This window comes from Boleophthalmus pectinirostris, unplaced genomic scaffold, assembly GCF_026225935.1.
Source record: "Boleophthalmus pectinirostris isolate CB_2022bp ecotype Guang Dong unplaced genomic scaffold, ASM2622593v1 HiC_scaffold_7, whole genome shotgun sequence".
Lineage (NCBI taxonomy): Eukaryota > Metazoa > Chordata > Actinopteri > Gobiiformes > Gobiidae > Boleophthalmus > Boleophthalmus pectinirostris.
Genome location: NW_026571473.1, coordinates 17340748 through 17355707, shown reverse-complemented (window position 1 = coordinate 17355707; position 14960 = coordinate 17340748). Strand labels below are relative to the sequence as shown.

Here is a 14960-nt window from a genome sequence, read left to right as displayed (position 1 = left end):
GATTCACTAGAATCATTTGTATGATTTCAGTCCTGGAATTGTCGATCTCTACTGAACTAAAAGTAAAAGGAGCTGTTAACTTCAAAACTATCACTACATGACATCACAAGGTGGAGCAGAGCATTTTGAGCTTTGGAGATGTAGACAGACTAATAATAAAGGATTACTCACACATGAGTGAGTGAATGAAACAAAACACAACTCCTGGTATGTTTTTGAAAAGCAAACAACATTCTAACAAGCCTTAAACATAAATCCACTTTGTGTAATATAGGACCTTTAATAATGTAAAAAAGAAAACAAAAGAAAATGAAATTGCTTATAACCTACTATATCCTACTCCCACTTGTTTTGATGGTGAGAAAGAAGAGAAACAGGTGCGCTGTAAATACCAAACCTGGTTGTGTGTAAACTATGTGAAGTATGTTAAGGCCATGTGTGATTATAGCAACCAGAGCTGCATTTGATGATACACAAGTGGGATTCCAGTCATTCTGAGGAGAGGACACAGGAGCCAAATGCAAGGAAATACATGTTCAAATGACGGTTTATTGACAGAACACGAGCGGAGCATGAAATAACAAACAGCTACTATCAGTACATCTTTTACAGGAAATCCTAAGACTTGCACATAGAAAAGTTGGAGGAAAGACTCCAGTATTTGCTACAAAAAGGCTTGGACTATTCACAATACCCTACACTGGGTTAAGACAAAAAACAAAATTAAGACCAGTAAAAGTTCTTTGTACAAACTGTGCAAATCAAAGGCAGCTACAAAGTCATGAAAAAGCAAAAATACAATCTACTCACAGAAGACTTCTATTTAAGATTTGAAATAAAATATTAAAGTTACAATGTGTTAACTATACCTTCAACAACTTAGCTTTCTATTCTGTAGTCAGTAAAAATGAGTTAGCTTCTTAAGTTTGGCAATAAAGTTTTTAAAGATCACTTAAAAATGTTTTTAAGTACATTCATAAAAAATAGTAAGATAACATTGACAAAAACTATACACAGCCCTGAGACAAACTGAGCATTACTGGCAGAATTTAAAATAACATCCTGAAATACAATGTAACTTTTCTGACCACAAAAGCCTTCCTGTTTAATGTGGGTATGTATTTATATGCTGAGAAAGATACAGATTTAGTTCACCAAAATTGAGGGAAGCCCGAATACGAGGGCTTAAAATATAGAAAGGAAGAAGACATAAAAATCATACACAATTTTCTTGTCAAACTAGAAACTGCTGAGCCCTTCACAGTCTTTCAAACTAGAACTGTAAACTATGTGCTGTACCTGATTTTTACTGTCTTCAAAACATGAACTACTTTATTTTAAACGGTTTGTAGTGGTCCAATGTTACTTTTCACTTACTTCATGCATTCTAAGCATACTAATTATTCACAGGAATTAGTTTTTAAGCATGTTTCACAACTTTCAGAAGCCAGATCACAGTTTTGCAATCTCTGTAATGCAACAACAACAACAACAACAACAACAACTAGCATGCTAAGAGTGCACTTCCTGGTTTGTTGGACAATAAATTGCTTTATAATTAGATGCATACAGCACACAGTGATCTCATCTCTACCTTAAAATCTGCTTGATTATAATGTATCTGTGCTAAGATCAAACACATTTTGCTCAACTACACAGAAAGAATCAGGTACAGCCTCTTTAATATGACATATGTGTCCAAGGCAAACTTTGTGTAGTGAATGTAGAGTTGATCATTGCTTCTCACAGGCATGTATCCAGGCACCAGTTCATGGGAAAACCACACCGCACAGATGAGTAAACAGACTTGCACTTGCTCTCGTGGCCTCTGTGATATTAATGTAGATCACGTTGGATGGACTGCGACGGTGTGTGCACAGTGCGGTGGGTACAGGCTGCATACCAGACAGGGGCAGTAGACCTGGAGGAGACAGAGAGAAGGAGAGATTAATATGCAGGTCTTGTGAATGGCTGTGTGTGTGGACCTCAGACAGCCAGACCACATGACGAGGAGGGTATGGGACAAACAGGAATGTCCACATGAACTTATGTCTATGGCAATGATGCTGGTAATAAGGGCCGGGGCAATGCTTAGTCATAGGGCAAAGAGAGTTATGTGATATGTGACGCCAGAGGTAGAAGAAGTACTCAAGTATTGATAGTTCAAAGTATGCTGCTAGGCAAATATTAGGTTAGATTCAACTTTATTGTGAAGGAAATGGTTTGAAGCAGCACTATGTAACTTTCTGGAGAAGGCAAGGGAACAACATTTCCATGGAAAAAAGCAGGAGGGGGCCAGGTTTGCGGAGATGCCAGCCCACTCACACAGTAAGGACAGTTCAGTACAAAAAATGAAACAAAAAAAATCTGATTATAGCAATTGCTTTCTGGAGAGCACACTTTCTAATGTAAAACCTACAAAAGAGCTGATTGAAAAAAATTACAAAAACACTCAACATAATAACTGAAACTATATAACTATAACTGACTGATATTTCTGTGTTTGTGTGGTTACTGTCCATTTATGTTGTGTGCAATACTTGAATCTCAATGAAGACATAACCATATTTAGCACATTTCAATCTTTAAAAAATCTCTCTCTTATCTGAATACTTTGGATTCTTTGGTCCCTGTCATTTCTGTTTGGCCTCAGATGCCAAAACGTCTAATTTTCCTTCCTCGCTGTTACGGTGGAATGTTCCAGTGGATGTGTGGAGCCAGTCCCGTACTCGCTGCTTATTCGCAATTAACATTTTTTTGTGAGAAGCAGAAGACGATGGATGTTACTCTTGAACAGACTGCAGTGTTGACACTTAGGGGCCGTCTCTCTGCTGGGGGCCTGTTTGGATAACCTAATACGTTCTCATTTCCAAACACAAAGACGAGCTACAGAAGCTTTCATTGATCTGTACACATCTGCTACTGTTGTAGGTCCCCCCCGAGGCACAGTGAGGCTCACAAAGCAACACGGCAACATGCAACTAGCCACGGACACAGACAATAACATATCCCTATATTAAGAAATAAATATTAAAGTGTATATTTGAAGTAGAAAATGTTTACCTTCTCATTAGTGTAAGTAGAGTTAGTGAAAGAGGGCTATAATCATAACCCTTGACAAACTGAAATAGTTGCATAAGTAAGACCATCCAGTCTGCAAAATCCTAACAGTTCAAATATAATGCAAAGCTTGAGATCGCTAAAAATTTCTTGGCTATTGACAACAGATAAAAACATACTACAAAAATCTACTCTATAAAATTATATGATTTTTCTTGGCATATCACTCATCCCTAACCAGAATAACAAATCCAAATATGGCTCAAATCAAAACATATATTCACTTATTTTGTATAATTAACAATAATAACAGGCTAGCAGCTAAATATATGAAACAAGTAAAAGGAGAAAAGAAAGAAAACTACAGGGAACCCGACTTGGGACTGTGTGGTTCATGGTCCATGCCTTTGAAACACATTAAAAACTGCTCTGGCCTCATTACTAAACAGTTATGGTGCCGCTGGTCAGCTCACTGTTCCTGATCAAAGCCACAGTAGAGCTACACTGGCAGCTCTTATCCATGCAACCCCCACAGGCATGGAACTTTCCACTGCTCCTGTTTGTTTTACAGCACAGGTCACAGCCAGGACCATCTGATGTCAATGATAAAACTAAACCTGCTAAATATGACCTTAAATGGGCAGGGCAAGACTGTATATCAGCTGCATAGCAAAATATCTACAAATATAGGCTTCTCATGATAACACATTTTGAAGCATGATATATTGCTAGAGAGAAATATTGTGATAAATGATAATACTGAAACTACTTTATGCCACAGATTAAGAAAATAAATAAATAAAGCAAGATAATCCCAGTAAAGTCTTTTTAAATAGACCGTAGCATTAAAAGGCATGAGTAGCAGCAAATAAAAAGTAGAATGATCCAATAATTAGCCATATTTAACCCTCTACAGTGCAAATTGTATTACAACTAAATAACAAAAATTTTCCCACTTTTGCAAAGAAAATATACCTACGATAAATATTGAGCCCCAAAATATAATCTATATTCTTCCAGTTATCATACACTTAACAATAAATTGATACAGTATTTACTGTGAAAGGCCTATCTACAAAGAAGTGTGTTAAATGTAATATCAGTTTGTCAGATGAGAGTTAGATGAAACAGGTGGTGAGGTTAATAGGTGTAAGCCTGAGTGGACTCTGTTGCAGTAACTCTAGCCTGTTTCCTCTCTACAGACAAACAGATGGACTGGGAATTTACACTGTAGCTATACAAGGTCCAACCTGTCTGTCACTACCCCTACTTAGCCTTTGTTAGTTTAGAGTTACTCATAATGAAAGATGGGTGTGTTATAGTTCATTATTACTATACACTTTTTATAAGCACTCTTTTACACAAAATTAAAAAGATAAATTGTATTAAAAGTCTTTGTAACATCAACATCTTTCACTGGTCTGGTTTACTGTATGAATCTTTTCTGTCCAACAGTCATGGAGCTAATGACCACCCAGAGTTATCATTGTTTTAGCCGCGAAATAACAGACTGAAGGATGAGCACCACTGTCTTAAACTAGGACAGCACATGCGTTAATGGGCCGTGTCTCAATGAATGCTTGAAAGATGTTTAGGAACTGAACAAAGAGTTTGGAGTCAGTGGGTGTGCTGCACTCAGACCACTGTTTCACAGACAAATATTGCGTAATGGTGATTAATTACCAGGCCCTCAGCTGGCTTACACAAGAGGTGCCCGTTAAGTGTATGACAGCTCATCGCTTTTTAAGGGCCTAATCAAATTAGTCTGGGTGATTATGCGGCCATTCGGAGCGTCGCTCCACTTTTCCTTTTCTGCTTGTGGCAGCGTGGAGAAAAGCCCAATAAAAAGTCCATTAAGTTTATGCAAATAGAAGCAGCCGTGCCGAGGGCTGTAATGTGTAGTCTGATTCCTCTGGGGAGCAGAAGTGTGTGTGTGCACGTGCTGCCCCTGACTGTGTGTGTCACTCTGTTGTACACAGATGCCAAAATAAAAGCTGTATTCAGCCCGTGTTCCTGGTGGCCCTCACAGTCAGACATTAATAAAACATTAGTATTGAGTGAGTGGGGCCTCTGCGTGCCTCCTTCTGACCTCCACCATTTTACAGCAGCTGTCTCGAGATGAGGAGAGCTGGCTCATTGCCCTGTTTGACCCCTGACCCTGTCCAGGTGTACACCATCATCTCGCGCCCTGGATCTATTCTCTGATGGCCGCTGAGCATGTTGGTAAAAAGAAGCGTGTGAGAGAGTGAGTGTGTTTTCAGAAGTGGCCTGGGATGATGAGGAGGGAGGGCAGAGAAAACAAAAGCCCCGGCGCAGGCTGGAGTCAGCCCAGGACTGTTACAGTTCAGCGGTTTGGGGCAAGAGACCAGCCTCAAATGTGGCATGACCTTATGCTTATACTATGCCCTTGGTTTCATGCGTGTAAAGAGATCACAGACTAGACTGGGAGGCTACTTAGTTAACTCCTGCTTTTATTTATATGTTTTGGGGGCTTCTGATATATATAATAATCTAGTTGTCTTTGTAATATTGGAGACATGTTTTGTGCTTTTACTACTTTATTACAAACTAAAAAGTAATGAACTCGATACTAGGGCTGTGCAAATTATTGAATTTGAATTGAAATTGAAATTCAGTCAATCACCAATGATTGTCTTGAGTCTCTTAAGTCCACAGGTCTTAAAATAAAAATCGTGATTAATCAATATGCCAATTTTTGTTATACTACTTATGTCACTCTATTTAAAAAATAAAAAAATAATTGTTCTGCATTTTATTTTATTTTACTGAACAATCCAGACCATAACAAACACTACCTAATGCTTTTCCATCAACAGTGGCTTTTGGGTTTGGCCCTGGAGCCTGTGGTTGGTCACATCTGGTGGAAACACAGAGTGACCACAAGCTGCAGTAGGTGGTGACAAAAAGAGCACGAGGACTGGTAATCTCATACATGCCCTTCCAACTGCCGGGACAACCATATATCTATGACCAGAAGGCTCCTTTACAAACCTTTACTAATGGGAATGCAAGCCACACCTTCATTCCTCCCAAATTAGCGAAAGGATGGTTGGCTTTTTAAAGGGCAGGCAAAAGCAGCTAAGTGTGCGGCCAGGGGGGAGGGTGGGAGTAGGAGGATGAGTTGAAGAGTGGTTTCACGAGTGCGTAAAAACTCACAACAGAACTAGTGAACGGTCCAACAGCTGACTAGTGGTTGTTGGCCTGGTCGTAAACATGAAAGGACCGAGTACACATTATTATTTTTCTCTCTGACCCCAGCTGAAAGTTAACAACCTAAGGAAGTATTTTTAGGCAGGCTTTAGTTATGATGGTGGCCAAATGGTGCAAAATAGAACCCTGTTTTTCCCAGATTTACTGTAGCTCAGGCCACTGCGTGGGGGTAAATGGTGATGGTGAACTTAATATAAAGATGGCACATCATCATCAAAATCAAAAGAAGAAAAACTCCTGCACTCTTACTATCTTAATTGCAAAAGGTGAGCTTTATTTACAGTGGAGCAACATTTCAGAATCTAGCCAAATGGCATTTTGCTCTGCTGTTAATAAAACTCACAGGTAAGACAGAGTGCAAGAGTTTTTCTACTTTTGATAACGGCAAATTAAATGCATCATTATAATGTGTTACAATCATAAAAATATGTTATAATACACCTGACAAACGTAAACAGTTTGTTAAAAAATTGCAGAGACAGACGTCCTAGTTGTTACTATTGTAGTTTTTACTATTGCTAGGTTTCAGGTGAAATCACAGCATTATATCAATGCTTGGAGATAGGGAGCAGGCCTGTAACGATAACAAATTTTGCAGGACGATTAATTGACCAAGAATTTATTGCGATAAACGATAATATTGACATTTTAAGTCTCTGTAACAAAATTGTCCTTAAAAGTTATTTTAGTGATTGACTTACATTGGAATATTGTGTCTCCTATCTCTGTGGCTGCTGCTGTGAGTCTCGTCAATTTGGTCTTGAAGTGTTCGTATTAACCCGCAACACAGGATGCTGTTTCTCTATGAGGGAGCCTCTGTCCTGTCTGGTGTCGTGTCGGTTCGGTGTCGGGATTTCGGGTTCTCTCGGGCGCTAGGCTAGTTGTGTCGCTTTGGGTTTATGTCGGCTGTTGGGGTTTGAGACATTTCTGATCGTTATTTGCGCGCTCGCTGCATTTGAGCGTTTGACGCATGTGGCTGTTGAAACGTGTCCCGTTCACTCGTGTTGATTCGGCATCGTGACTTGTTTTGTCACTCCGCGATCAAATGTTTTGGTTCTGACAGCGGCGCTAGCTTGTGCTGCTAGAGCACCGCACAGACAGCGGCGTGCTACCTCTGCACTCAGACAACGCGCGCATTTGGTTCAAGCGTCATTACACTTGTTAAACGTGAGGAGTCAGAGAGCGATACAAGCTTCTAACATTCAGTCTCTTTGAGAGCGAGAAAGAGCGAGAGAGAGCGAGGAAAACAAACAAGCATGCAAATAGAATTTATCGTGGCTGGAAAAGTTATCGTACGATTAATCGATTTATTGATTATCGTTACAGGCCTACTAGGGAGGGGCGTAAAATAAATATTGTTAATAATGTTAGAAGATAAAAAGGGCCTTGCCTGCTCATAGAAATCAATAGGAAGACCTGGCTCTTGCTCCCATCTGAGGGGGTGAGATCATCACATTTCATATATGCTTAACAAATTATGATAACCACAGATTTATAATGGCATTATTATTTTGATATTATGCTACTTGATCACCCTGGTTTGCTTTTCTAAACTTATTTTCACTGCTACCCCAAACCCCTGTTGTCCAGGATGTGAAGAGCACCATGCAGGCCTAAATCAGGCTTTATGGTTGTGGCTGCTGGAAACCTGAGCTTTTTCCATCCCTGGTGTAATTAAAACATAAAGGAAGTCAGTGGGGATGAGAGCCACTATAAGTAAATGTTCATAAGGATCTGCTGCTCTGATCTCTTCTCGCCAGCCTGTCTGTCTCCAGCTCTGCCCCCTCAAAACAGCTCCAGAGAGCCAGCGGACCACTACGTCATGGTAAGCCCCCATCTCCATCACATCCAGCTGTTTACTGTAGAAAAAGGGCTTTACATGGATGTTTTTCTCCTTCATTACGGCTACACTTACGTGGTTGCTACACATAAAATTAAATGTATATTAAACTGCAGTGCTTAAGGCTACATGTGATTTAATGAGAGGTTTTTCAATTAAGGGCCATATTAAGATCAAACATGACATAAAACCACAAAACCCCTAGTAGAAAATCTGTCAGGCAGCACTGACAGTCAACTATTTTCCACAGATTACATCAGCTCCTGAATCAGAACGAATTTTATAATATCATGGCAACATCTACAAAGCCGTTTAGAATTAAACATGATCAAGATTAAAATGTATTGTCTCCTGAGTATCTGTGAAAGAAGGCACCTGTTGTTCCTTGAGGAAGAACATATCGATACTGAGAAGAATGTGTTTCCACTTTATCATATGTCAATCCTGTAAAGATCAGTTTCACCATCAGGACCTGACTCTTGACACTGACTGACAGCTTGCTCATCACATTAAATTTATTACAAGAGTTTTTAAAAATATATACTTAGAAACATCTTGAGGTTTTCATAATCAGATTTAGCTTGATAAGCCAAAGATGAGAAAAGTTAAGAAAAGCCTCCTTCAGGCTCCAGTAGTTTGGAGAGGGCTATGTGTCAGATCAGCTATTAAGATTTACAACAGTTTGAAACTCCTGACTCATATAGTGTTATTTAGGTATGTCCGGGGGCCAGCCCTGAGGAGCCGCACTGCTTTATCTCCTGTGCTGCATGTTCAGACCTGATCCTCGCTGCTGTCAGTCACAGCCTGTGTCACTGCTCTTCTGTAATTACCCACAGCTCACATTCCTCCAGCGCTCTAAACCAGGACTGCTCTGTGTTTATCCAACAGCCAGCCTTCACAGTTAGATAATATGTAACTGTTACCAACGGCAACGCTAAAAACAGTCAGGGGCTTTACAGGGGCACTTCCACCTCACTTGCACCAAAGTGTTGACTCACCAGGACTTTTATACACACAGACAGTGACTCTATGGGCTGAATATCTAGTGTAGTTAAAGTAATAACTCACCATGAGGGGGTCAGGCTGAGAGGTACTTCCATGTGCTGACGAAGGCAGTGGGAATGAGAGAGTAGGGCACACTGGTCACACTGTCCCAGGAGTCTGATGACGGGTCGTAACAGTCCAGAGTCTTACACCTCTGAGCCCCGAAGTAGCCCCCCACCACGTATAGTCTGTTTCCCGAAGCTACTGCATGACAACTGATTCTTTTGGCTGTCACATCTCCAAACTTGGACCACTGGTACGTTTCACTGTTGAAGCGGTAGGCAGAGCTAGCAGAGAACTCTGTATCCCCTCCGATCACAACCACATGGTTTCCAACTACTGCTGCAGCCGTGTAGCGCCACAGCTGTGGACAGGAAGCTGGGACAGACCAGCGGTTTTGACAAGGGTCAAAACACTGTACTTTGGGGTATTTATCTCTGTTCACACTTGTGCCCCCAAAAGCAAACAGTTTGTTTTTGGCACCGACCACAGCAGCATTGCTCACTCCTTCTCTAAGAGGAGCCACCAGTGTCCACTTATTTGTCTGAGGGTCATACTGCTCCACCTGTTTGAGAGACACAGAGGGAGAGGCAGGAAAGGAGCCAGCCAAAGACGTATGTCCTCCCACCACATAAAGCATGTGGTCCAGCTCTGCTGATCCATGTCCAAACCGGGCCACAAACATGGGAGCTGCTTTGGACCACTCATCATGCAGCGTGTCGTACACCCACACATCCTTCGAGGCGCCGTTCTCTGAGCCACGCCCTCCAGTGACGTAAACCTACAGCACAGGAAAAATCTCATCAGAATATAAACAGAATGCACTGACTGTAATAAACATGTATTTAACATATACTCACTTTACAGCCAATAGCACAAGCGCTGCATTCCTTCCTAGGGGCTGGGGATGTCTGTTTTGGGTGTGATCTCCTTAGTTTTGTTATCAATCATGTAGACTTTATCACACATGAATGTCTGTCCTCCCAGCAGCAGCAGAGCCTGGCTTACCTTTCGGGGGCGAGCACAAAACCCTGTGACCAGACCATCATTCTGAAGGATCCTCATTTTGCAGCTCACAGCATCTTCTACGATCTCACGACCCACTTTATGACACATGACCAGCTCCTCTGAAGCGACATTTTTCAGTAGGTAAGTCTCCGGCAGCAGAGCCAATCGGACACAGCGTAACAGCTCCGGGAGCTCATTGTGCCTCTGGTCCATATCTGCTTTGACCCAGTCTATTACAGCCTCATAAACGAGACTCTCATCCTCTACCTCCAGCTCTTCACTTAGAATAAGCTCCTTCACTTTGTCCTTAGGCAGTCTGAGAAAGTCCTCTGTTTTAAAGAGCGTGGCAAAGTTAGCCAAACACATCCTCCATGACAACTCATAGAGTCTCTGGCACTGATGGGCATCTGACAGGAGCATCATTCCCAGACAGTTTGTTTGATGGAGATTCTTTTCCAAAAACTCAGAGGCAGCATCCCTAATGTCATGAAACTGAAGCATGTCCCCAGCTTCCAGGAGTGACTCCGCATTTTCCTCATTTATGATGATCCGGGCAGAATAAGCATAGTCCAGCAGAAGCTCCAGAACCTCTGGATGTAACGAATCGTGAAAGTTGACCTCGGCATCACGGCTCTCTCTAAGTCCTCCACTGAACATGGCCTCAAAGTATCTGCTACAGGAAGCCAAGACTGCCCGATGGCATGGGAAAGCACGGTTACCAGCCTTCAGGACAACATCTGTGAAGACATTTCGTTTGCGCAATAGGTTCAGTTGGGTCAACAAACTGTCAGCGTGGGACGTCTTGTGAAACAACTGGATGTTCATGGATCCCGAGCTGGAGCGGGACTTTCGGTTTTCGTGATTACTGACAGACATCTTGACATGGGCCTGTAAAAGGAAACCAGTATAAATCAGACAACAGTAGATTTGAGCACTTTGAAGTAAGGCAAAAATTCTTTTGACTTAGGCACACCCTCCACCAGTCCCCTCCACACTGAGTCACTGGACAAACGGAAATGGACTTCAGACTTTTGAAAAGATGAAAGCGATGAGGATATGATAAGGGATAAAAAGTAACAGGCGAGTTGACTTTGGGCGTGACATGTTGTCTATAAAACATAAAATCAGAGAATCAAAAATGGCCTATCAGCTGAAGCTTTACATAGGTCTGAGTTATAAATGATAAGCACGCAACACCTGGCCTAGTAGTTCCTGCTTTCCTCCCTCATAAACATTTCAGGGAGATGAGTCACCTTGAAATACACTGAATAAAATGAGGTCCGCCTGTTCTTACCGGCTCACATAAGACAGCTCAGATCAAGCCTTTAAACTTACTTTAGAGGCCTGTCACGATAACACATTTTGAAGTGCAATATACTGCTGAGGTAAATATAAATCATGTGAATGATAATATTGACGTAATTTATGAATTTATGCCACTAGTACAACAACCCAAGAGCAGATTTAAACCACAAAAAATATTCTGAATGTACAACACTGTTAAAAAAAATCAAACATAGAAGTTATTAATTCAACCTTTTCCAACTTATATCTTATTGTATAGTAAAAAAAAAAAGAAAAAAAAAAGTACTGACCCCAAACAAATATACAGATATACTTCAGTTCATATCTCTTCTGTTGAACCAACAGACAAATCTTAATGGTGCACTTTGAAGCCTAACTATTACACTTGATGGTCAGCCACCTGCCCCAGGGAGATGAAAAGTTCCTTTACTATATGGCATTTCCAAGGAGACAAGCAAGTGGTACCACCGGGGCAAGTTACAGGTCAGATCTGTAGAGAGGCAAGCCCACTGACAGAAAAAATGTTTACACTTTTTAGCAATATAAACGCTTACCTGAATAAGTGCAAACTATATTACATTTAAAACCCAACTAGAACATGATGAGCAATGTAATACCATATCAACTGAGAAAAGCTGGAGGCAGATCCTCCACTAACAAGTTACACAATGCACCTTTAATAAATCATTCTACGAGAAAACTTTACCGTAAATAAAGCGTAACTACACATTAATAAACAAAAGGTGAACATTAGACACTTCAAAAACATACTTTAAAAAATGATGTGGGCTTTATGGTGAAATTACAGGATATGGCAGCACTTTGTTTTCATTGTCCTACCTACATCATCAGGATCGACTGTTTCCTAGTAAGCGAGATAAAAGAGCCATTCAGCATAGCTAAAATAGAAATATACTTCCGCAGTGCCTCAGACTATGAAATTCAAATGGGGATAAAAATGAAACTATGGTCAGCAGGGCCGTTTAGCCTGTACTCAACTTTCGTCCCAAGTTAGTCTGCAAACATCCGGCCAGCTTTACAACAGCGGCTGCAGCCAACATCAAAGCCAGAGCTATCTGACTACTTACAACTCTTCTCTATTACGCTTCAGGCCTATAGCACGTGTAGAACAGAGTACAAAGTACATTGCTATTATACAATATAAAAAGTAGTTTAGGTATAGACATTTTTAAACATTTACCTTGACCGTACGGCGAAGTGGTCAGTAGTCCTTTATGTCGACCCCAACTTCAATCGTTAAATGAACCCAAATTTCTGCACAATTAGAGAAAGGGGTCCTCCAATTTCAAAGTAGCGTCTCGTCCACAGTGTCCGTATTGTTGCAAAGCCATTGGGTTGCGTTTTGTTGTTGGGATCTTGAAGTTATAACAACAGGAAAAGTTGTGTTCGGTCTTTCTCGTAAAGCCACACTCACAGTACGAGCGAGAGAAAGAGCAGAGGCAGCAGAGTAGAGTTGGCACTGGCTCCTCCCCCTACTCCACTCTTTGTCCAATGCGCACCGCTTCTTTATTCTCTGTCCAACTCTTGAACCAAACCGCCTCTGTTACGGGGATCTGCCTCTCTGAAGAACTAATACTAGACAATAACAATTAACTTCTTCATAGGAGACATACGCCAGCCTACTGCACCCATGCATATAGCTAAATTAGTAGGTACGACACTATTATTAGACCGGATAGCCTTTATAAAAAGATAATAACGGTCAATTGGCATAATCTAGTCTATTCTTTATATTATAGTCTGTAATACGATTTGACACAAATGCTAAAGGTTGGATTGGGTACAAGGTGCATTATGTCACCTGCTTGTCTAGAGTGTTCCATGGAGTCCTCCACAATAGTATTCAACGAGGATATGGAGTTGTAAAGGCGTGTCTGTCTTAAAAATCATGCATTCATAGTGTTTGCGGGGGTCACTTCTCCATAGATTATCTGTAAATTGGATTTGACCTGGCCACCTACTTGTCTTCAAGTGACAAATACATTAATGCCATACTGTGGAATTATCACTGCAAAGCAGTAACTTTTCCATGGGAACAAGCAGGTGGCAGACCCGTGCCCTCACCAGAAAACTTACATACAGTGCACCTCTAAACAACAACATTTTTAAAGCAGAGTCAAAAGGCCCCCTAGCAGTCTGCTTGACTTTACAAAAATAATTAGAAAACACACTGGATGTAGTAAAAGAGACATATTTGTATGATTCTAACATTTGACACAACTTGGCTTCTTCAACATAACCCAGGTGGAATGGGAGAGACAAGCTCTCAGATCTGTTCATGCCTACATCTCCCAATGCACAATGAGATCATTCTGGGACACAATTCTTCACATTTCCTGAAGAATTTCAATAGCACTTGGATTTACATAAATGTATCAAGAAAACCCAGATTTTAGCTGTCAACACCAATCAAGTCCAAAGAGTGAATACACTGTGTGCGTTGGCCTAGTGTAATGGACAGCTGGGACAGGGTGGACAGACATGTCTGTAAATACTTGGTGTGTGAATAAAATCTTACTGCAGAAGAAATAAGAGTTATTTCTAAATGCTTTTATTTTTTTTTATTGCTATTTATTTATATTACTTTATAGACTACAATTGTCAGTATTGTAGTGTACATAAAAATGGTCAAATAGGGCTAATATAACTACATTTCACTGGCCAAATGCTTAGGTGTACTCAAAGAGCTTAGAACTTTAAAGACATTTTGTGAATTGATTGAAACAGATTTTAATCTGAGGTGAATTCATCATAGTGCACGTTAACCCTCCTCCTGCCTTCTGTATTACACAATGAAAGTAGTCTCAGTGCTTATTATGTGATCATTTGCATATGCATGTATGCAACACAAGCACCCTTGATTCTGCCAAAGTGCCACTAATCAGACCCCCAGCAATTATTTCTGAAAGGCCACAGAACCCAAGAGTGTAGCAGACTTGCTGTGGTGTAAGTTGTTCTCTCAAGGCAGGTGGTCCACAGTGAGGTCATCCTGTCTGAAACATAAGGAGGGGGTCTTTGAAAGGGTCAGTCTCATGACTGGACCTCCACGCTCTGAAAACAATGCAATGCGTATTATAGCACCCTGTTCCAAGGGCCAAAAAATCTGTGGTTTTAAAAGTCTGTGGTCTAAACTTAAGTGGGTCTAACTGATGTAGACTATGAACTAAAGAGTAAAAAAAAAATCAAGATGCAAGGTATACACGGAGTAGGTCTAGTAAAAACAAAATTTAATACTCTGTAACAGAAAATGAATAATACAATAATTAGCCTATTTGATATAGTCTTGCTTAAGGAACCTGAATCCAATCCTCTTCTGAGAAGAAAAGCGGTATTAAAATCGCAGGTTGTGTGCTGATGGAATGGACCCTGGCGCCATCGTGTGGTCATTCTTTGCGAAGCGCGTGCATCCATAGATATTTAACGTTTAATATCTATGGCGTGTATCAACTCA

At 40.8% G+C, this 14960-nt stretch overlaps 1 protein-coding gene across 1 annotated transcript; it reads right to left on the bottom strand.

Annotated features, from left to right (window-relative positions):
• Nucleotides 1-531: 531 nt before the first annotated feature.
• enc3 (ectodermal-neural cortex 3) lies at nucleotides 532-12944 on the bottom strand. The gene is given in 5 exon segments (XM_020924787.2): nucleotides 532-1921; nucleotides 9200-9956; nucleotides 10036-10074; nucleotides 10076-11071; nucleotides 12690-12944. Coding segments are annotated over 3 exon segments (1770 nt in total). The 5' UTR covers nucleotides 11060-11071; nucleotides 12690-12944; the 3' UTR covers nucleotides 532-1921; nucleotides 9200-9209.
• Nucleotides 12945-14960: the final 2016 nt, after the last annotated feature.